We start from the raw sequence: 21616 nt of genomic DNA, 5'->3' as shown, positions 1-21616 counted from the left end.
GAATGTTTCTACTTACGAATGGAGCTCCGTCCGCCATCTTGGATGCGGTTTAGATAGGATTTTTTCTACTTACGAATTTTTAGATAGGATTTTTTCTACTTACAATTTTTTTCTCCCAATGCATTCCTATGGGATTCGACTTACAAATTTTTTCAACTTACAAATGTGTGTTCGGAACGCATTAAATTCGTAAGTAGAGGTACCACTGTACTTGCAATTGTATGTAGGGTCACATGCCCACAGCACACTTAATTCTATGAAATGCCAGTGCACACTAATACTGGTTAATGGCTTCTGGATTCCTCAGGAGCAAACCTATATTAAGTGATGCACTCAAGAGAGAAGAAAAAAGGTACACGTGAATTTTACTCCTGTGAAGGGATGTTTCAAAACATCTGTTTAAAATCTCTAGTATGTCTGACATCTTATATCGGTAGTAGCAGGTAGCAAGACCAAGCTGGTGTGTGTGTGTGTGTGCTTGAAACAGAAGCAAGCGGCAATTTTTAAAAACACACAGGATTGATCAAATAAGAACATTTTTATTAATAGGGAAGCTGTTTTTCTGCAAGAAGAGACACTGGGCAGAGCACACAGCCTAGACAAGCAGTGCATGGAACTTCAGAGTAGCCTTATTTATATAGTAACAGCTACGTTAAAAACAACCCATTTCCTTTCAGACAAGGATACTACGCCAAGGTGCAGTTCTGTGTTTTCTCTGCCAAAGTAGGCAAGCCCTGCCTCTGCTTAACCCAGGCCCTATTGAAATCCCTTCACGCTAAAGCAGAAATCTGTTCCCAAAAGGAGGATCCATAATTAAGGGTGGAATATACACAGTTCAGGCACCCCATGGGCCTCATCGTGCCACCCTCAAGTTGCGAGACATGGTTTCTAAACCTTCAGAAATTACTGCTGTGCTTATTCCCCCCCCCCCATTCAATAAGAGCTCCATGAATCCTCAGGATGCACTTGGAAATGTCACTGACCCCGGGGAGCTGTTCTGAAATAAATTTTTGATCAGGTGATAATTTCACTAGTAGGATGCCATCACTAAATTTATACATTCAGGAAATTATGTATAGTATACTGCAAAAACACAGTAAGACATATATCTGCCCACAGCTGCTCAGGAAGGTCCATTGGCTCCCAAGCTTCAGAACATTGTCCTCTTCCTGCTCCAGTCCATGCGAGACAAGAGGAATTATTGCTTTTCTTCCTTCTGATCCCCAGAGCTTGCAGAGCTTCCTGAACCCTCAGAACTCTCCCGCTCGGATGCCATCTGAAGAGGGGGGAAACGCAGTGTTAGCTCTACAGGGCACCGACTAATAGGGGAATGTAAGAACAGGGCTCCCTCTTACTTATTTCTTGCTGGCAAGCTGAACCACAAGGAAGAGTGTTGACTGGACCAAAAAAATAAATACTTTTGCCAAGTGCTCAAATAAATTATGGAAATTTGACATCTCTATCTGCTACTCCAATCAACTGAGCTGAGGAGCCTGCAATCTTCTCCTTTAATCACCAGGTCTCAAGATGCAAGCATTCAAAACTTGTGCCACATTTTTTTCTTCTAATCACCTCTCATTCCTAAGGTCAGCTATGAACAGCTAGTACTGGCAGTGTCCAGCAATGTCTCTCTTACGGTTTGACCGAGTGGCTTTGCTTACTTTCCCTTTACCCAGCTGCTCTTTTACTTGCTAAGACCAGGAGCACACATACAACTGGAAATTCCAAACCAGCTGCTCTTGCCCACCCTAATCTCCGGCACACGGCCCTCCTACCTTTTTATAGGCCATTTCAAAGAGTTTCAGGGATGCTTGCTGTAAGGTGGTTGCTGCCTGCCTGATGTTCTCGCCGGTTTCGCTGTCTTTACGAGCTAGCAGTTCTCGCATTTTTGCAATTTCTTCTCTCAGTTTGTTGCACTGTAAAGCAATTGCAGAGAAACACATGTCCATAACCCTTTCAGCATTTATCAAAGAGGAACATGACATCAATGAAGCCACATTGTTGTTGTTGTTGTTGTTGTTTAGTCGTGTCCGACTCTTCATGATCCCATGGACCATAGCACACCAGGCACTCCTGTCTTGCACTGCCTCCCGCAGTTTGGTCAAACTCATGTTCGTAGCTTCGAGAACACTGTCCAACCATCTCGTCCTCTGTCATCACATAGTCTACAGCACAGGTGTCAAACACAAGGCCCGGGGGCCAAATCCGGCCCGCCAGACCTTGTCATGTGGCCCGCCGAGCGCCCCAGCCAGCGGGACCCAGCAGCGGGACCTTGCTGCTGAAGCGCCGCGCCGACAAAGCGCTGGGGTCGGGGGGGTAGAAAGGCGGCCTGCCAGGTCAGCGCCTGGAGCGCCCCGAGCCACGGCAGGTGGAGGAGGAGGCTTGTCAGGTCAGCGCCGTGCCGCGCAGAGAGTCCCGAGCCTCTGCTACGCAGCAGTGCTCTGTAGCACTTTGAATCCTCCTCCTCCTGCCACGGCTCGGCGCCTGGAAACAGCTGTTGCTGCTGCTGCTGCTGCAGCACAGACAAAGCACCCAGCAGCGCCACGTGGAGGAGGAGGAGGATTCAAAGTGCTACAGAGCAGTGCTGCGTCCCAGAGGCTCAGGACTCTCCGCACAGCGCTGCCGGGCACCGACCCGGCAAGCCTCCTCCTCCTCCTCCTCTTGCCTCACCTCCTCCTCCTCCTGCCGCGGCTCAGCCTCACGAACGTGCAACTCTGAGGCTTTACGCACTTCTCCTAAAACGGACACCCGCTGCCTCATGCTGCACGGGAAATGCTTTTTGCCCCTGGGTCCCTTCGCACTCTTTTCTGGCGCTGAATCAAGGCGGCGACCCCCCCTTCCCTTTCTTTCTTCCTCTCTCTCGTTCTTATTCTTTCTTTCCCTCTCCTTCCTTCCTTCTTTATCTCTGTCTTCTCTCCCTCTTTCTTTTTCTTTCCTACTCTTCTCTCACCTCTCTCCCTCCTGCTCCCTCTTTTCTTTTTCTTTCTTTCTTTCTTTCTTCCTTACTTCCTTTCTTTCCTCCTTCTGTCCTTCCCATCTTTCTTCCTCTCCCTCATTCTTATTCTTTCTTTCCCTCTACTTCCTTCCTTATTTCTCCCTTTCCGTCTTCTCTCCCTCTTTCTTTTTCTTTCCTTCTTTATTCCCTTCCTTATTTCCTACTCTTCTTTCTCTCCCCTCTTTCCTTCCTTCCTCTCTCCCTCCCACTCCCTCTTTTCTTCCTCCCTCCCTCCTCTCCCCTCCCTTTCCTCAGAAACATAGGATGCTGCTTTATACTTCTGGCCCTTAAACCCTGGAACCAGGAGAGCAGCTCCAGTGAGTCAACCTCAGCCAGTCTCTTTGGTGAAGGGTGGTGGCTCACTGACAGAACATCTGTCCTGCATGCAGAAGGACCCCAGCATCTCCAGGTACTAGTAGCTCTGCAAAGGTCCTGCATGAAACCCTAGCGAGCCTCCACCACCCAGTGCAGTTACCAAAAATCATTTTTCAATAAATTGTACAATAATTTTACATTTGAATATCTACTTGCCATTATTCTGACTATGTTTCTGCTTTCAGAGCTAGTTATTACTTACATTATTACAAAAAAGTAATAATTGAATGCAGTGACAATAATTTATGATAATAAAGAGTGGACACATAGTCCTACAGATACAACCGGCCCTTTGAGGGTGACCAAACTGCTGATGCGGCCCCTGATGAATTTGAGTTTGACACCCCTGGTCTACAGTAATTAAATGGTGCCATCAGCTCCCAGGGTGGAAGGTATTTTATTGATACCTTCAGCAAGGGAGAGGCCATGGAAACCAATCTGCCTGCCTTTACCCCAGGTAGTTAAAAAATAAAAATAAAGCACTTGCCTAATAAGTTTTTTACTATCTGATGTAGTACTGTCATTTTTAAGAAGAGTGCTTATGTAACAGATCTCAAAGCCAGGAGAGACAAGCTTCTCAGTTGTGTGCTCAGTTAGAAATCCTCCACATGTGTTTTCAGAATGATGTGTTGGTAATAGCATCACTGCACACACTTGATTGGTTCTGGCCATGAGCAAAGCTCAGAGATCTTATCAAAAGCTTCCAGAAAAAAAATTAAGCTCAGTTGGGAACTGCAAACTAAACGAGGGCCACGTTTTATAGCTTGACAGTAGTTACATACTAGTTAGTCTCCTTTCTTCTAGATTTTTCCTTCCTTCCCATGCTTTCACAATAGTCCTTTACTGCGCCTGACTGCCACAACAATTTCATCTGTTCAGATTCCACCCCCCGCCCCTTTAAAGAAGCAACTATCTAGCACACTCACTCTGTTGCTCCCGTCCTGTGCCTTTATCTTTTGAAGAAACATGAACAATTCCATTGGCATCAATGTCCCCACAAATGCCTCATAGGGGCAAGATCTATGAGGACAAGTTGCTGTGCTCACTATACCTGGCTTCCTGAGTTTGATCTAGTTTGCCTGAATAAAGAGTTTAAGTTCATGGATGCCATGTGATTTTTTTTGCCAATTCGCTCCCAACAGCCTGAAATGTTGTTATGCAGGATTACAGCGTAAACCATGAATATTAATTCATAGCTGCCTCACCTTCACTGGAAGAGCAGCAGAAAAATTAGTATGTGGGAGAAGCAATCAGAGATTGTAATGTTTGCTTTGTGTAAGACCAACCACACAAAATCACCAAATTTTGTTACTCTAATGGAGGGATCATGAATTTAGCAACATCACTAGTTATTAAAAGAACAGAACGGCATTGGATTCTCATAATTGTTCCTTTCCCCAAAGTTGACTTGCCCCCTTCGTGGCTTTTCCAGCAACCTTTCTACTGTAACACAGGGGATACTATCCCAATATAACAAAGCTTACAAAATTTTCTCTTTTTAATTTCTTGGAAGAAGCCTGCATTTATTATCCCTGCCAAAGGCTTTCTGGAATTAAAATTAAAGATCATGAATTGTTTAAAAGCCTTTTCTCATTATCATAGGCTGCTTAGTTTCTCCGGTGATGAATTAGCACAACCAGGAAATTGCTGTATGAAGGATTATACAATTTAGAGAGCATTAATTTTGCACATTCTGACAAAAAGAGGAAACAAATTCAGTACGTGCCCAGGCAGCGTGTCAAATCCATACACAATTAATTTTAGACTGAGACAAAGGAAAACAATTCGTTTCAAGGCAGAACACCTACCTCATCAGCAGGTAGCTGATCTTTGAACTCTTCCATTTTGGATTCTGTATCATGGATTATTCCTTCTGCCATGTTCACAGCTTCGACACGTTCCTGAATAAAACAACAACTTTGGTAAAATACCCCATTTGTGCCCATAACACTCCCATATAAACGAGGATCATGAAACTAACACAGAATTAGGGCTCTAAAGACATTTCACCTGACTGAAACTCTTTGGATGCTCATTCATACATTGCTCTGTAAGCAAAAAATGTTCCAATTCTATCAACTCAAGGATTTTGAAAAGTGAGTGTAGCATCTATTTTAGCTTGAGGACCAAGACATCTGACTCAAAAGTTCTCCAAAGACACAACTGCATTGGGAATCAATATTTCATCACTGCCAAATTACCTTTCTTCGTCTGTCTTCTTCTGCATATTTTTCTGCATTTTTCACCATATTCTCAATATCGTCTTTGCTAAGACCACCAGAAGACTGGATCACAACTACAGAAATATGAAAAGGTATTTTGTTTACAGAATGCTATCTGAAACCAAAGCAACACATGCCTAGTAGGGATACAAAACTAAACCCGTAGACCACAAAAATTATATCTGCCTGACCTTCACTGTAACATTATGATGTCTAGCATTTACACCCATTTGTATAAAAATTGCCAAAATGGACTTTCTGCAATCTGTATCTTCAATTGGTTTGTTCTCTTGCTTTTTAAAGAGCTATAGGCCTCCTATATTATTTGACATTTTTTACTATCTGATGTAGTACTGTCATTTTTAAGACGAGTGCTTATGTAATAGATCTCAAAGCCAGGAGAGACAAGCTTCTCGGTTGTGGTGTGTGCTCAGTTAGAAATCTTCCACATGTGTTTTCAGAATGATGTGTTGGTAATAACATCACTGCACACACTTGATTGGTTCTGGCCATGAGCAAAGCTCAGAGATCTTATCAAAAGCTTCCAGAAAAAAATTTAAGCTCGGTTGGGAACTGCAAACTAAATGAGGGCCACGTTTTATAGCTTGACAGTAGTTACATACTAGTTAGTCTCCTTTCTTCTAGATTTTTCCTTCCTTCCCATGCTTTCACAATAGTCCTTTACTGCGCCTGACTGCCACAACAATTTCATCTGTTTAGATTCCACACACACCCCGCCCCTTCAAAGAAGCAAAGAAGCACACTCACTCTGTTGCTCCCGTCCTGTGCCTTTATCTTTTGCAGAAACATGAACAATTCCATTGGCATCAATGTCAAAAGTGACCTCAATCTGGGGGACTCCCCGCGGAGCTGGTGGAATCCCAACCTAAAATCACAAGGTGCATTGTTGATAACCAAGAGGGTACAATTACTAATAAGCTTTGTGCCTCCTTATTCAATATGCAATAAATAGTAAGCATTTGAGATCAACTGCTGATTCTACTTGCTATTCAGTGAAGCAATCTAACACTGAAGTAGTACTGTACGATCTAATATTGATCCCTGATCAGATGTCAAACAGAGGAACAACTATTTGACTTTTAGAAGACATCTGAAGGCAGCCCTATTCAGGAAAGTTTTTAATGGTTGATGTTTTATTGTGTTTTTAATGGCTGGGGCAACCCAGTCGGAGGGGTGGCATATAAATAGCAAGATGACGATAATTTCCACAACTCCTTGTAGTTGGCATCCATCTGTCTTGGAAGACAATGCAAGAGTGCACCTTTGGTAGTAAAGTAAAAACACTGGAGAGTTACAGCGCCTGCTGTGGCTGTAGAGACTAATATGGGAAAGACATATTTTATTTATTGCAGGTGGGGGGTAGATGAAGGCATCTGGTTCTGCTGAAAACCCACTTGCAGGTTAATGCTTATTTGAAGGATGATTTTCACTCAGAGAGCACATGCTTCACAGGCAAAAGGTTCAAGGTTCAATCTCTGGCATCTGTATGCAGGGTGGAAAGAAGTCTAAGAGCTGCAGCCAGTGTAAACAGTACTTAGCTAGATGAACAAACACAGTTCCCTGTGTTCTTATGCTACTTTTCTATGCTATGACTACACACTTACACCCATTCATAGAAATGTAGGGAAATACCCAATGTCAATCAAACTCCAAGTACAGCCACTTATTTCAATGGGTCTACCCTGGCTATGACTTAGTACAGCAGTTCCTGTACAGAAAATCTGCACTTGACAATGGCAAAATTAACGCTACAGTTCGTTTTTTCCAAGTATTGTTAAAAGGAGGTGCTAATAACTTAGCTAGACTGAAAAAACAATGAATTCTTCTAACATGTTCTGGTTTTTTTTGGGGGGGGGGTTGCTGCAGGAAAGGTTTGTTTCTGTGCAGCAATGTCTTTCAACCCTGGCACGCAGAATGAAATTACTTCCTATAATTTTCATACTATTACTATAGATGAAAGCATCCAACTTACCAAAGTAAACTGGCCAAGCAGCTTATTGTCACCAGCCATTTCTCTCTCACCCTGGTGCACTTTGATCTCAACCTGAGTCTGACCATCAGCAGCTGTAGAGAACACCTGTCAAAATGAAACACATTTGTTATCAGCAGCATTATAGAGCAGTTTTGTAGAACTAAAAATAGCAGCTATGGGAAAAGCCAAAAGAAGAGAAGGTAGCCAAACTAATAAGAGACAATGTAATTTCTTCCAAGTAGTACTACAACTATCACAGCAAATGCTCCAAATGGATCTCCTACTCCCCCTCCCTCTTCCCAGCAACCTGTCTCCATAGCTATTGTTAGGTTCTCTGGGATAGCTCAGTCGGTAGAGCAGGAGACTCATAATCTCAGGGTTGTGGGTTCGAGCCCCTCATTGGGCAAAAGGTTCCTGCATTTCAGGGGGTTGGACTAGATGGTCCCTACCAACTCTACAATTCTATGATTCTTACATAACTGGGCAGCATACAACAGTTACATCCTTAAGAATCATAGCCGTTGCCATAGTGGAGGAACAGCTTAGTCCTGCATGGCCTGCAAATTACGAAAATCTTCAGTTTTTTCTATACTGTTTAAACCTTTGAGCACAAACAGCCAGAGAATGATGACCTCGCAACAGACCAAGAGGAATGCGAAGGAATGCTTATGGGGAAGGGACATAGCATAAACCATAGAAGGGTACAAAGAACACACAGTACCATTTCACATAAAGCAATACTCAGAACACCGTCTCCCATCCACACACACACTCTCCTACCTGGCTCTTCTTGGTTGGAATAGTCGTGTTCCTGTTGATGAGCTTAGTGAAAACTCCTCCTAGCGTCTCAATACCAAGGGAAAGAGGAGTCACATCCAGCAGCAGCACATCAGTAACATCACCAGCCAGCACACCTCCCTGGATGGCAGCGCCAATAGCAACAGCTTCATCGGGATTAACTGCTTTGCTAGGAGCGCGGCCAAACAAGTCCTGGACAGTCTGCTGTACCTGAATGGATATGTAAGACATGTATGCCTGTTAAGTTTTTTGAGGGGGGACGGGGTTAGAAATGGCAAAAAATCCCACTGAATCTGCAGTTCAGTCCACAGTAGACACATTCCCAGTGTCTCTCTAATTCTAGTAACAACATGCAGCCCAGTCTGAATAAGGAAGAGAAGCTTTGAGATTTATATACATCATTGCACGTATCTGCAGAAAACCAACACTTACAAGAGACACATACAGCCTTCTCATATGCCAAGAGAAATAAAATTATAAAATGCTTGCCTTTTGGACCCACTGCATTCTTTTATATAATGATCAGTCCTATACAGTTATCCCCCTCTTCCTCCAGATGATGGACTTGCCCCAGCCTCCTGGCCACCCTCCCTAAGTTGGAGGGCTATCGTATCTTGTATGGAACCTACAAGAACAGAGCAGGCTCCCCACTGCACACAGTCGCCCTCCAACATGTGAAGGATGAACTGGGAATATGATAGGAGAGGCAGGCCGAGTGCGTTCATCCACACGCTATGTGATTAACATGGGACAGAACACAGACTTGGATAGGGTCAAGTGCTGTGCCTTCACACGACAGATATATGGCATTCATCCACAAACAAAAGGCACAGCAGCAAACCAACAGAATAATCTGAAAACAGGATGACAGAGGCTTGGAAGGAGCCCCCCCCCCATGCAATGACACCACTGTTCTTCTCCTGACCCTCCAGTGCCTCAGTGCTAAGTGAGTGCTTTTCGGAGCCTTCAACAAGCATGCATAAGCCTGGGCACACACTGCCTCATTTATAACTTAAGAGATACGCTGGTGAGCTGGGAAGGAAGCCCAAAAGCCAAGAACCCCCCCCAACCCCCCCCCCTGCAAAACAGACTTTAAATTCAAGCTGCCAAGGTTTTTAGCCACGGTTAAACTTTAACAGGCAAAGTCACGAGTGGCATAGGGAGCAGAAAGTTAATTTCATGCCAACACCATCTGCTGAGTTGCTACTCACTCCAGTCACTCTGCTGTCTTAAGAGTTAAGCAAGGTCCAAAGGGCACAACTGATGATATGGGGGTCCAAGTATATTAAGTCACAGGAAATCTATTGTACCTTAGGCATTCTGGTCATGCCACCAACTAATATAACTTCACCAATGTCGCTCTTGCTGACTTCAGCGTCCTGCATGGCTTTCTGGCAAGGTGCTATTGTCCTTCTGATCAGATCGGCCACAATCCCCTCAAACTGAGAACGAGTCAGCTTCATATTCAAATGCTTTGGTCCTGAAGCATCCATTGTAAGATATGGCAAGTTAATGTCTGTCTGCAATGCAAAGAATGATCAGCCATCAGAGATAAATAAAAAGCAAACAGCACCCTTTCTGATCTGACTCGTTCCTCAAGTATGTAAAGGTAACCAAATTGCTGTTCATATTTATTCCGTCCAGATGAGGAATCAAGGACTTCCTTCAAACAAAATTTTGTAACACACCAACTCAAAATGTACGGTAATTGTTTAGTTAAAACAAATCCTCCTTTGTTGTTACAGGGAAGATTTCTAGCCAAACAGCAATGCTTGACTGCAAAGCTTGAATAAAAAATGTACTTGTCACACAGTTAAAATCACTAGAATAAGCTACAGCTCACCAAATAAGCTACAGTTATAGGATATGGCACTTATCAATTATTCTGGCCAGAAACAAAAGCTATTTATTTTTTCTCCGTAATAACTAATTCCCCTGGAGCACTGAAAAAGGCAAACCCATCAGTCACCAACATTTGGGGCTTCTCCAGTCATTGTATTGTACACGATTAGTAGTTTACACATCTGGCTAGGCTCTAGGAATTTCCCCCCAAACAACACTTCCATTAGAGTATTATCACATTTATCCAGGACTGCAATACTTCCACTACTGGGAAATACTTCCCACCCCTTGGTAGTGCTTTCGCTTGGAGTGAAATAATTCATTTATTCACCTGGACTGAAGAAGAGAGTTCACACTTTGCTTTTTCTGCGGCTTCCCTCACCCTCTGTAGAGCCATGTTATCTTTAGTTAGATCAACACCTGTCTGGAGAAGAACAAACAACATGTTCATAGTATTTTACTGTGACGTAGCACAGCATTACAAAACCCATTCTCTTACATGTTCAATATTTAAAGTGGCTCTTCAAAATCACATGTGCTTCATAGCACTGACAATACTAGTTGCACATGTAACAACATAAACAGAACAGTACAGTCGTACCTTTGAAGTCTAACGGAATACGTTCCAGAAGCCCATTCAATTTCCAAAACGTCCAGAAACCAAAGCGTGGCTTCTGACTGGCTACAGGAAGCTCCTGCAGCCAATCAAAAGCCCCATCAGACATTTGGGTTCCTAAGAACGTTCGCAAACAGGAAAACTCACTTCCAGGTTTGCGGCATTCAGGAGCCAAAACGTCTGAGAATCAAGGCATTTGGGATCCAAGGTACGACTGTACTACCAACAACTTACTGTATATACTTGAGTATAAGCCTACTTTTTCAACACAAAAAATGTGCTGAAAAAGCCGCCCTCAGCCTATACTCGAGTGAGGCGGGTGGCGGCGGAGAAAGGCACAGGACTGGGGGTTCGGAGAAGCGCTGCGCTGCCACTCTCTGAACCCCCGCCCTATGCCTGCTCTGTGCGAGGTGGCAGGGAGGGAGAAGCGTTGAGGAAGGGATCCTTCCTCGCCGCTTCTCTCCTACCCCACCGCCAACAGCTGGGAAAGGCATAGGGCGGTATTTATTTTTATTTTTGAAATTTACCAGTAGCTGTTGCATTTCCCACCCTCGGCTTATACTTGAGTCAATAAGTTTTCCCAGTTCTTTGAGGTAAAATTAGGTGCTTTGGCACCTAATTTTCATTGTGTTAATGGATCTTTAAACAGCGAGGCTGGGAATTCTCTTTCCTTCATTCTTTTTAATTAACATTAGAACTAATGTGTCTTTTCTTCACTCCAACTACTAATACTAGGCTAGCTACATCTTGGTACACAAATGCCCTCTCTGTTGCCAAGTGATCATTTCCAATCCCAGTCATGTTCTGCTTCTCAAGTACGTATCAGTCCTGCTCGAGCTACGTTTAAGGGAGAAAAGGTAAACCTTCCACTGCCACAAAATGCATGCCAAACAGTACTGGATGCTAACTAAATCTGGCAGTGCTGAATTGCCTATTAATGTCAACATTATGTAATCCACTCATTATAACATCCAGCAAGCACCCAAACCTTTTCCACATAGCACCATCAATTTACTTCAATGAATTTGGATTGGCTAAACACTAAACTTTATCTGACACGACTAACAAAACGAGACTGGCAGTTAACCAAATTTTAGTTGCGTCTGTGAAGGAAGGCACTGCATTGAAACTGTGTGCTCTGGAAGAGGCTTTTTCTTCTACATCCACTCCAGCCTCAAACAGCTGTGCAAGGAGGGAAAGTATAGCTGCCATCATATGGCATGAAGATCCATAGCTCATGACCATGCAGGCAACATGTGTCAGGGAGCCATTGCCAAACACAGCACTACAGCACACACAGACCTTGTGCCCCCCTCCCTGCAAGTATTCAGACACACATCTCCCCCAGCGTCATACTTTTTTGTGAGGGAAATGCCCACCACTGCAAAATGTGTGCCGGCCTTCAGAGAGCTAAATTGTATTAAACACACAACCAAGTGCCTTCCCCCTGCTTACGTTCAAGAGGTGAAGACACGTTTAAAAGAAAACTACAAGAGGATTTCAATAAGGCCAGTGGCAATGGAGCAGAGATTGTACAGCTTTATTGTCCTGGAAACCAGTGCGACTCTTCTAATAAAGTTAGTCAGATCCATGTGGGCCTCCCTTTTTTAAGGTTCGATGAACACTCGAAAGAGCTCTCCGGTGGTTGCTCCATCTCCAGACCATGAAATACAAGCCACTTACCTCTCTTTTGAAGTCTTTCACAATATGCTGCAACAAGGCCTGGTCAAAATCTTCACCGCCCAAGAAAGTGTCACCATTGGTGGATTTGACCTCAAAGACTCCCTTCTGAATTTCCAAGACAGAAATATCGAATGTGCCACCACCCAAGTCGTAGACTGCAATACTAAAGGGGGCGGGGGGGGACACACACACATGCATTAACACCTTCAGTCATGGAGGGATATCAGTTTCCTCTTTTTAATCAAAGACTAACATATTAAAGGAGTAGGATTGTTGCAAGTTGCTTCATTTAATTACTTGGAATCTTAAGATTTCAGAGGATGTCCAATTTTTGCAACATTATCTTTTTAATTTTAATCCGACAAGCAACTTGTTGAAACAGAAGTAGCTGCTTATGAAGGTAGGTATCAGGAATTGTTGGGTTTATTTCCTTCTTGGCATGAAGGTCACTGTACCCTGCATAGTTGCATGGAAGAGAGAATGCCACCAATTTCAAAGGTTGCCCTGCGTCTCTGCTTACAGGAATATAATATTTTGCTATACTGTACACAGAGGACTACATACGAAAGTATGCTCGAAAGTCTTTCAGTTCCATTGTTTGCCTAAAAACTGGAGGAAGCCACCCAGAAGCTGGCAATTCATTTATCTGACCTAAGAAACATGAAAGCAATGGAGCTCAAGTTTTCAGAAGACAGGAAGCAGGGTTTTATATACTTACACTTTGTCTTCAGACTTATCCAAGCCATAAGCTAGTGCTGCAGCTGTTGGCTCGTTTATCACCCTCAAAACGTTCAATCCCGCAATCTGCCCGGCATCTTTAGTAGCCTTGGAAGAAAATAATGGCATGTTAAAACATTGCTTGATTACAAAAAAGGCCAATGTTTCCTCTGCAAAACAGCTTTTGAGAGAACTCCTGTAACGCAACTATAATGGGCAAGTGCTATAATTCAGTGGCTAGAGCATCTCCTTTGCACACAGATTCCATATCCAGCCCCAAGCTTCACTAAGTAGGACTGAGACTGCCCCTTTTCTGAAATCCTAGAAGCTGCTGCCAGTCAGTGTACAATACTTAGCTAGATGGCCCAATGGTCTGATTCAGTATAAAGCAGCTTCCTAGGTTCTTAATGGAGTCACATGCATTTTGGACTTCAGGCATTAACATATCCATGGAGAAATATATACAGTCATATCTCGGGTTGCGAACGTGATCCCTGCGGGAGGCACGTTTACAACCCTCAGCATTCGCAGCCTGAAGCACCACGTCTGCGCAAGCGCGTGACAAAATTCAGCACTTCTGCACATGACATCATTTTGCGCTCCTGCGCATGCACGAGTGCCGAAACCTGGAAGTAACCCGTTCTGGTACTTCTGGGTTTGGCGCGGTCTGCAACCTGAAAATATGCAACCCACAGCGTTCATAACCAGAGATATGACTGTATATGGAAAAGTATTCCATGTATACTACTGCAGCAGAAGACAAGACATTGGAAACAGCCACACAGATGAAGCAAATTCAGATTTCAGCAACCTTACCTGCCTCTGAGAATCATTGAAATAAGCAGGGACCGTGATGACAGCATTTTTTGCCGGATGCCCCAGGTAATTTTCTAGTAAGTAAAAAGCATCATGTAAAATAGGTTCATATATAGACATGTCAAAGCAGAGATTCCAATCTGGATGGCTTCCAGCTAGTGAAATGATTATTTCGACTATGAAAGATTGGGAGTGGGTTTGCTTTTTAAAATATTTGTATTTTGACCTTCCTCCAATGAGTTCAGGGTGGCATACAAAAAACAGTCCCATTTCCTCCTTACAACCACCCTCTGGATAGGTAACACAGAGCTTGTGACCGGGCTGAAGTCACTATCAACGCTCCTAATATTTGGATGAAATTTGAACCTGGGTCCCCTTTGGTTACAATCTGACACACTAGCAAATCACCTACACTAGTTCTGTTCAGTAAAGATAAAACATGGAATATTTTCCTGATCAAGAGGTTTTGGATGCTTGATGTTTTACTATGTTTTAGATATGCTGTAAGCCACCCAAAGTGGCTGGGGAAGACTATGCATGACTGCCAAGTACAGGTTTATGAAGTGCATACTATTCCCCCCCTTGTGTATACACTCATTGTCTTTCTCCTCTCTCTTTTATAATCCTTAATACACTTAATTCATTTGAACCCGGGTCTTGACTGGATTCTCTACCACCAAAGGGAGAGAGCTCCTTCCATGCTGCTCACAGTGCTTAAGTCACTGCTTCAAATTAACAGAAAGTAAGAGGGCAAAATGAGCTGGTGCTGGACCAGTGTACACTGTGGAAATTTAGCTGGGAAACCCCCTACAACCTGGTAAATAATCCATGGGTCATGGGCACCTCGTTGGTGTGGGGATGCTGAGTCCCTCTACTTCCCACACTCCCAGCTCAGATGCTCTACTGCACGAACCTGCTGTCTCCTTCATCTTCATCAATATGAAGGCACCAATCTGGCTTGGGGAATACAGCTTTCCATTAGCTTCTAGCCAGGCATCACCATTAGAGGCACGGACAATTTTAAAGGGAACGTTTTTGCTGGAAGTAGAAGTATTTTTAAAAGGTTACAGAGCCTGTGTCAACAAATCAATCATGCATTATCACTATCACTCCACTGGCATTGTTCTTTAATGAAGCAACAAAGCAGGCAAAATGACAATTTTAAAAGAACGAATGTTGCATTTCTATAAAACCATCTCTAAACTATTATATGATAGAGACTCTCTAGTCCAAACTCCAATCTTGGTCTGGAAAATTGACCAGTGACGGCCACTTTCTTTCCATTGTTTTATTCAGATAATCCACAACTACATTTGGAGCTTGCAAAGCTCCACAATTGCAAATATGTTTAGGTTTGCAGCACAGTTTGCTTTAATAGAAAAGATAACTTTCTTACATATCCTTCTGCACTTCCGAATCATCATATCGCCGCCCAATTAGTCGTTTTGTTGCATAGAATGTATTGGGGGGATTCGTGACGGCCTGTCTTTTAGCTGGCATGCCAACCAATCTCTCACCATCGCTTGTAAAGGCTACAACAGAAGGGGTCGTCCTGGCACCTTCTGCGTTTTCCAGCACCTATGCAAGATAAAAGAATATCCAACAGTGACTGTAGTTGAAGCAACAGAAACTGGGTTTTTCTATTTTATTGCCAGGAAGGATTGGTTTTTATTTAAGACTATAAGCTCCTTTGTGGAAGAGGTTCCTCAAAAAACAGGGTGTACATTTTAAAATAAGCAATGAAGTGGATAAGCAATTATTTCTAACTCACTTTCGCTTGCTTCCCTTCCATGACTGCCACACAAGAGTTGGTCGTGCCGAGATCAATGCCAATGACAGCACCTTTGATTGCTTCAGATCTGAAAGATAAATTTAAATGTATTTTAAGCAAGAAAATGTCTGCCTTCCATCATGCCATAAAAGCAGCAAGCCTACTACTGTTCTTCCAACTGTGTCATAGTTAGAATAGTGAATGCATTATAAGCAGTACAACAAAAAGATCAAGGCCATACTTTATTTTGTCCCTAATCTATGCCAAGCATATTTAGCAAACACACAAGAATAAATATGTTAACTACACTTTAACTGATTCCAGCTTCTCAAAGGCAAAGTTATGGTTTTGGCCATCGCTACTCAGAAAAACAGAGCTTTACAATGGGGGCTTCACACTAGATCCTATGACCCTTTCTACTACTGCTGCTTCACATAGCAGTGTGGTGAGAGACAACTGGAAAGGCAACTGTTCTCCCTCATCACTAGCCAGAGAAAATTCAGGATTGACCCAGGTTGCTTACAGCAGTGGCCTGCACCCTAACAGCACAAGGCTAGCACCTACTGTGAATTCTAGAGGGAAGATACACTCTTCAAAGATGTACATAGAAATTCTGACTTTAAACCTCTCTGGGACAATACTGCCTGAAGGGCTTTTAGAACCAAGGTAGATGAACCATAGAAGTTGGGTCTATCAATTGCCATTAACCTGACAGCTAAATGGAGCCTCAATGTTCAAATGCTGCATGGTGACACCTCTTTCTTTGTATAAATCCCTTCTTAAAGCCAACCTTTGCACTGAAGCTTTTGGCATAATCTCCTACTTTCCTTGCCCTGTAATAATTACACTATTTCCTGTTCATTTCTCCCTTGAAATTCCTTGGGGCTGGGATCCATCCTCCTGTGTTTTGTAGATGATGATATATGTAAGAAGGAATTACAGAAGACACTAGGATTTAAGTTGTTTTTCTAACCAGAATCCATACCCAAGTAAACCGCTAAATTTTCATGTCAGTATTAACAGATTTCAGAAAACTGATGATCTACACAAATTGAAATTCTCGGATTTTCATTTTTTCTTGAGAGCGAGACTGAATTTCCCAACAATTACTCTTTTTTAACCAAAAAGCAAATACCGTAGTATGAAGGTTAATACTTGTTTGGCATACGTGCCCCCAATGTATGAGCCAGTCTCACTAGAAATTTCCAGTTCTGTCATCCACCATTTCTTTTTAGTTATTGTCTTTCTTCCCTCTACTTCCAGGGGAAAGAGCTCTCAAGAAATGTTTGCACAATTCAAAGTGTTGGTGCTGACCTTTAAAGCCCTAAACGGCCTCGGTCCAGTATACCTGAAGGAGCGTCTCCATCCCCATCGTTCTGCCCAGACACTGAGGTCCAGCGCCGGGGGCCTTCTGGCAGTTCCCTCGCTACAAGAAGCCAAGTTACAAGGAAAACCAGGCAGAGGGCCTTCTCGGTAGTGGCACCCACCCTGTGGAATGCCCACCCACCAGAGGTCAAAGAGAACAACAATTACCAGACCTTTAGAAGGCATCTTAAGGCAGCCCTGTTTAGGGAAGCTTTTAATGTTTGATGGATTTCTGTATTTTAATGTTTTGTTGGAAGCCGCCCAGAGTGGCTGGGGGAACCCGGCCAGATGGGCGGGGAATAAATTATTATTATTATTTGGTTTTCACACCACCCATGGGTTCTTGATATGGCTATAGCTTTTCCAAAACCAAAAGGTTTGAATGCCTACCATCTGAGGAATGAATTGCCATCTTTGTGATGCTCCTTTTAATAGTTAAGTAAAAAATTTGCTTTTGCACTTTCAGTTCACATTGCCATTTCAACAAGACAAATAATGCTAGCTTGTTCAGCTATATTACTCACGCATATTGCCTGCTTGTTACAGATCTGAGGATATCTTGACTTAAGCCGTTCCAGAAAACCTATAAAACAAATGAAGCTAATGAGATGCATTCATAAACAGCTACTATATGTCAATGAAAATGAGCCACCTTCTGCCACCACTCTTAATGCTCTTAAAGCTCAAAAACATGTCTTCCTACAAGAAGACTGTACCAGTTAAAAGCTTGATGAAGGCTTCAGCTTGGCAAACCTCCTGACTTCTGTAGTTTTTATTGCCCTACCTGCTACAGCTAGTTTACATTCTGATCCTATGCATGTTAACTAAGAAGTCCCACTGAGCTAGATGGAACTTACTCCTAAACAAGCCCACACAGAAATTCAGTTTGAGCTATATCAAAGACCCCTGAGCAAGCTTCTTTTCCAGGGGCAATTCCTTACTAAAATGTAATCTCAAGCATACTGCTTTTCAGTTCCCAAGCACCTCCCACCTTACAAATTACTACTTCAATAGAAGCCAGTTTGATATAGGCAGGTCCCAATCATTCTAATCCATCAAGGCTAATTTTGCTGCTCCCCACGTTCTGAAATACTTGATTTTTAACATACCCTTCCAGATTCTTATCTAGTGGCACCCACCTTGTGGAATGCCCTCCCACCAGATGTCAAAGAGGGCAACAACTACCAGACTTTTAGAAGACATTTGATGGATTACTGTATTTTAGTATTTTGTTGGAAGCCGCCCAGAGTGGCTGGGGAAGCCCAGCCAGATGGGTGGGGTATAAATAAATAATAATAATTATTATCATCATTATTATTATCTACCATGCTAAATAATCACTGTACCTACTAACTAAAGGGCAGTTGCAGCTCAGAATAGCTGTGCTATTCTCTTAAAAATAAAAAGTTCCAAAATCCAGCCTTGCGGCAATACTTTTTATAAGGCCAACCCAAAATAATCAGGAAACGGTGCATAACCATTACATAAATTATTCGGCACGTTACATAAATTATTTAATGGAGATTCTCCACGCCCCCACTCCCACCCGCTTTAACCACGTGCTCTCCTCACTGGATGCTTGAATCCTTAGGCCCTCGAGCCAGGCAAGGATCTGACACCTAGCGGCAAAAAGAACCCCTCGTTTTCTTTACCCATCCCCCGAATCTCCCCTCACACGCAAAAAAATTAAAAAATCAGCAAACGCCGGTCAGATTTTACGAAGCACATTCACGCACGTGTCTGCACTGACACACGTGTCCTGTGCGACACACGTGAACCGTGGGAATGTCGTGGGAACTAGCCGGTTTTGAGGCACCGCGCTTCCGAGCTCCACCCCCCCCCACCGCCTGAAGGGCACGGAACGGGAGTCCTTCTTTCCCGACGGGGGCTCCCGACGCCCTTGCCCTCCTCCCCTTTTCGCTCGTCCGTCCGTCGTGCCTTTCCCTTCTCCGCCCAGGGTGCCTCACCTGAGCAGTCCCTGCGGCGGCCCCTCCGCGGCGCAGAACCAGCAAGCGGGAGGCTGTCAACATGGTGGCGGCGGCGACACGGTCGGAGGAGGCCTCAGGAGGAGCGGAGAAAGCTGCGCACGGCCGCTGCGGGTGCCTTCTGGAAGCCTCTGGCCCACGTGAGGGAGGCGAGGGGGCGTGGTCCAAGCGCGCGCGCGTCTTGCGGGGGGCCTCCGCCTTCCTGCGGACATCCTAGCAAAGCGCCGGGGGAGAAACGCCAGTGTCAGAAAAACACACACACACACACGTACCCCAGTACCGCTTTGAAACGCACCAGTTTCTTTCTGTAAGGATTTTTTTGTTTTTTGTTTTTAATTATCCCTCAAGAAACACATCAAGAAAAGTGGCCGAATCAGGCACTTTCTTCAGACAGCTTTGAATGGGCCTTGTGGTGCAGCAGCCGCGCACGCCTCAAGGTCAAAGATTGATTGACGCACGACGGGGGAAGGCGGGACCGGAAGCCGGCTTTTTCGCAGGCGCAGGCTCGTTGTTGCGAGCGGCGGGGTGGGGGTGGGGAGTTTGCTCAGGACTTTTAGGCGCGCGTGCGTAGTTCGCAAGCGCCTGACGAAACGAGCTGCAATGCTACGCGCGCGGCTGGACGCAGTGGGATGTACGTACTAAATGTGCAGTTAGGACTGGATTGCAAGAGTTCGCCTCTGTGAGGTCGAGAGCAGAGGAAGTGATGAAATTCTCCATAGAGTGGCCGTGGCTTTTTAAAATTTGTATCCCCCAAAAGTCCTTTTCAAACGTATATTTGACCAACCAGTGCCCCCCCCTCCAAATATACTTGTATTTCACTATTAGTATACTTTTTCTTAATTGTATTTCAGTTCAACAATTACTTTGATAAAATACATATTTTGTTTCTTGCAAATGGCTTTAGATACCTATTGTTGTTTAGTCGTGTCTGACTCTTCGTGACCCCATGGACCAGAGCACGCCAGGCATTCCTGTCTTCAGATACCTATTAGGTCCATAAATTATCATATAGCATACAGTATATTCAACAACAACAAAACAGTGACAATTCGTTGTTGACAAAGGACAGTTGGGCATATAAAGGGCCCCATTACCTTCAATAGCTTAGGGCCTCATCAAACCTAAATCCGGCCCTGGACCAAACCCAATGGTATGATTGATGCAGGATGGCTGGCAAAACCCGAAATGGCAAAAATGTTACAGCCAGTGTTAGACCTGAGATACGAAAGCTAAGAGCTGAATGCCACCACAAACCTAGGTCATGGATGCAACAATGGAATGTATAGGTGCACTTTTTATATATAACAAGAATACAAAACTGAAAGTGAATGAACTGCAGCTAAAATATGTTCATTTTTCACATGGTCTAGAGTCCTTCCCCTGCCCACCCCCCCAAATATTCTTGAGAGGGTCTCTTCTCCAGTCTTCAGAGAGTAGCTGGAAGTGAGGAGGCAGAAAAAGGCCCTCCTTTCCTTCTACCATGCAGTTTTAAGTGAAATGCTCCTTCAGGTAGTTGAATCTCAAGCCGGGCAGGGCTTCTTACATCAGGATTAACACCTTAAATCGGACCCTGCTGCAGAAGCTTTAAGGCTGGTGTTTCATATGCATGGGCCACAGTCACAACATCACCTTTATACTAGCTGACATTATTATGTGGTTCCCTTGAGGAATTAATTTCTGTTTGTTTTAACTACAGTAATCCCGTCTTTTAGTTTACCGTGTTTTTCTTGCAGGGGATTTTCCTCTGCATTTTGTAAGTGGTATTAATTTTTAGATGACAAATCAGCGTATAAATAATGCATACATATCTTTTTCTCAAGTTATCTCATTCCCTGCCCTCCCCTTCCTTGGTAAATAATGAGCCTATGACGTTGCTTCCCTACATTGCATCAGTGATCTACTCTGATTGGCAGCTGCTCTCCGAGATCTTAAGTAGAAGGACCTTCCTAGCCTATTTTAACTAGAAATGTCAAGGACCAACTTCTGACCTTCTACGCACAAAGCATGTTTTCTGCCAATGAGCAAAACAAATAAACCGGCCGACTTGTCACCTCACACATCCACTCAATTGAACGGAACTGTGCAAGGAGGAATTCATATACACTTTGTATGGCTGTCCTGGAGGAGTGGTACCCCCACCCCACTGAATGTCCATGGGTTCTGGGGTGGGGTACACTCAGACATGACACCAACTGAGGCCCAGACAGGTAATACGCAGCAAATCCAAATTCATTGAAGCTTTGGCCCTTGGTCCAGGCCCAGGTCTCCAATCGCACACTCTCTTCCCCTCAAAGCTGTTAGAGCAATAGCAACTCCTCAGCATGTTCTGGCTTGTCTCTCAGTGCCCAGGTCCTCTCCAAGAGCATCTGCCATAGGCACCAGAAGTTCAGTTCAGCACCGCTAAGCTTGGGCCAGCTTGTGGAGCCTATGCCCCCCCC

General features: G+C 44.0%; 1 protein-coding gene and 2 non-coding genes across 3 annotated transcripts; all 3 read right to left on the bottom strand.

The window, feature by feature from the left end:
- Window positions 1–519: 519 nt before the first annotated feature.
- On the bottom strand, window positions 520–19319 carry HSPA9 (heat shock protein family A (Hsp70) member 9). Its single transcript, XM_035110164.2, has 17 exons — window positions 19161–19319; window positions 17718–17776; window positions 15829–15916; window positions 15454–15635; window positions 14971–15095; window positions 14058–14131; window positions 13243–13349; window positions 12525–12687; window positions 10557–10649; window positions 9694–9903; window positions 8366–8593; window positions 7586–7690; window positions 6361–6478; window positions 5572–5666; window positions 5179–5271; window positions 1776–1916; window positions 520–1276 (listed from the first exon to the last, which is right to left on the bottom strand). Exons 1-17 carry the CDS (start codon window positions 19221–19223, stop codon window positions 1199–1201), a joined length of 2022 nt encoding a protein of 673 aa, XP_034966055.2. The 5' UTR covers window positions 19224–19319; the 3' UTR covers window positions 520–1198.
- Window positions 3955–4020, bottom strand: LOC118083285 (small nucleolar RNA SNORD63). The gene has a single exon (XR_004692361.2). It is a non-coding gene; the product is annotated as a small nucleolar RNA SNORD63 (small nucleolar RNA).
- LOC118083286 (small nucleolar RNA SNORD63) lies at window positions 6018–6083 on the bottom strand. Its single transcript, XR_004692362.2, has one exon. It is a non-coding gene; the product is annotated as a small nucleolar RNA SNORD63 (small nucleolar RNA).
- Window positions 19320–21616: the final 2297 nt, after the last annotated feature.

Source organism: Zootoca vivipara, chromosome 3 (assembly GCF_963506605.1).
Source record: "Zootoca vivipara chromosome 3, rZooViv1.1, whole genome shotgun sequence".
NCBI lineage: Eukaryota > Metazoa > Chordata > Lepidosauria > Squamata > Lacertidae > Zootoca > Zootoca vivipara.
This window is presented reverse-complemented; position numbering and strand designations above follow the sequence as displayed.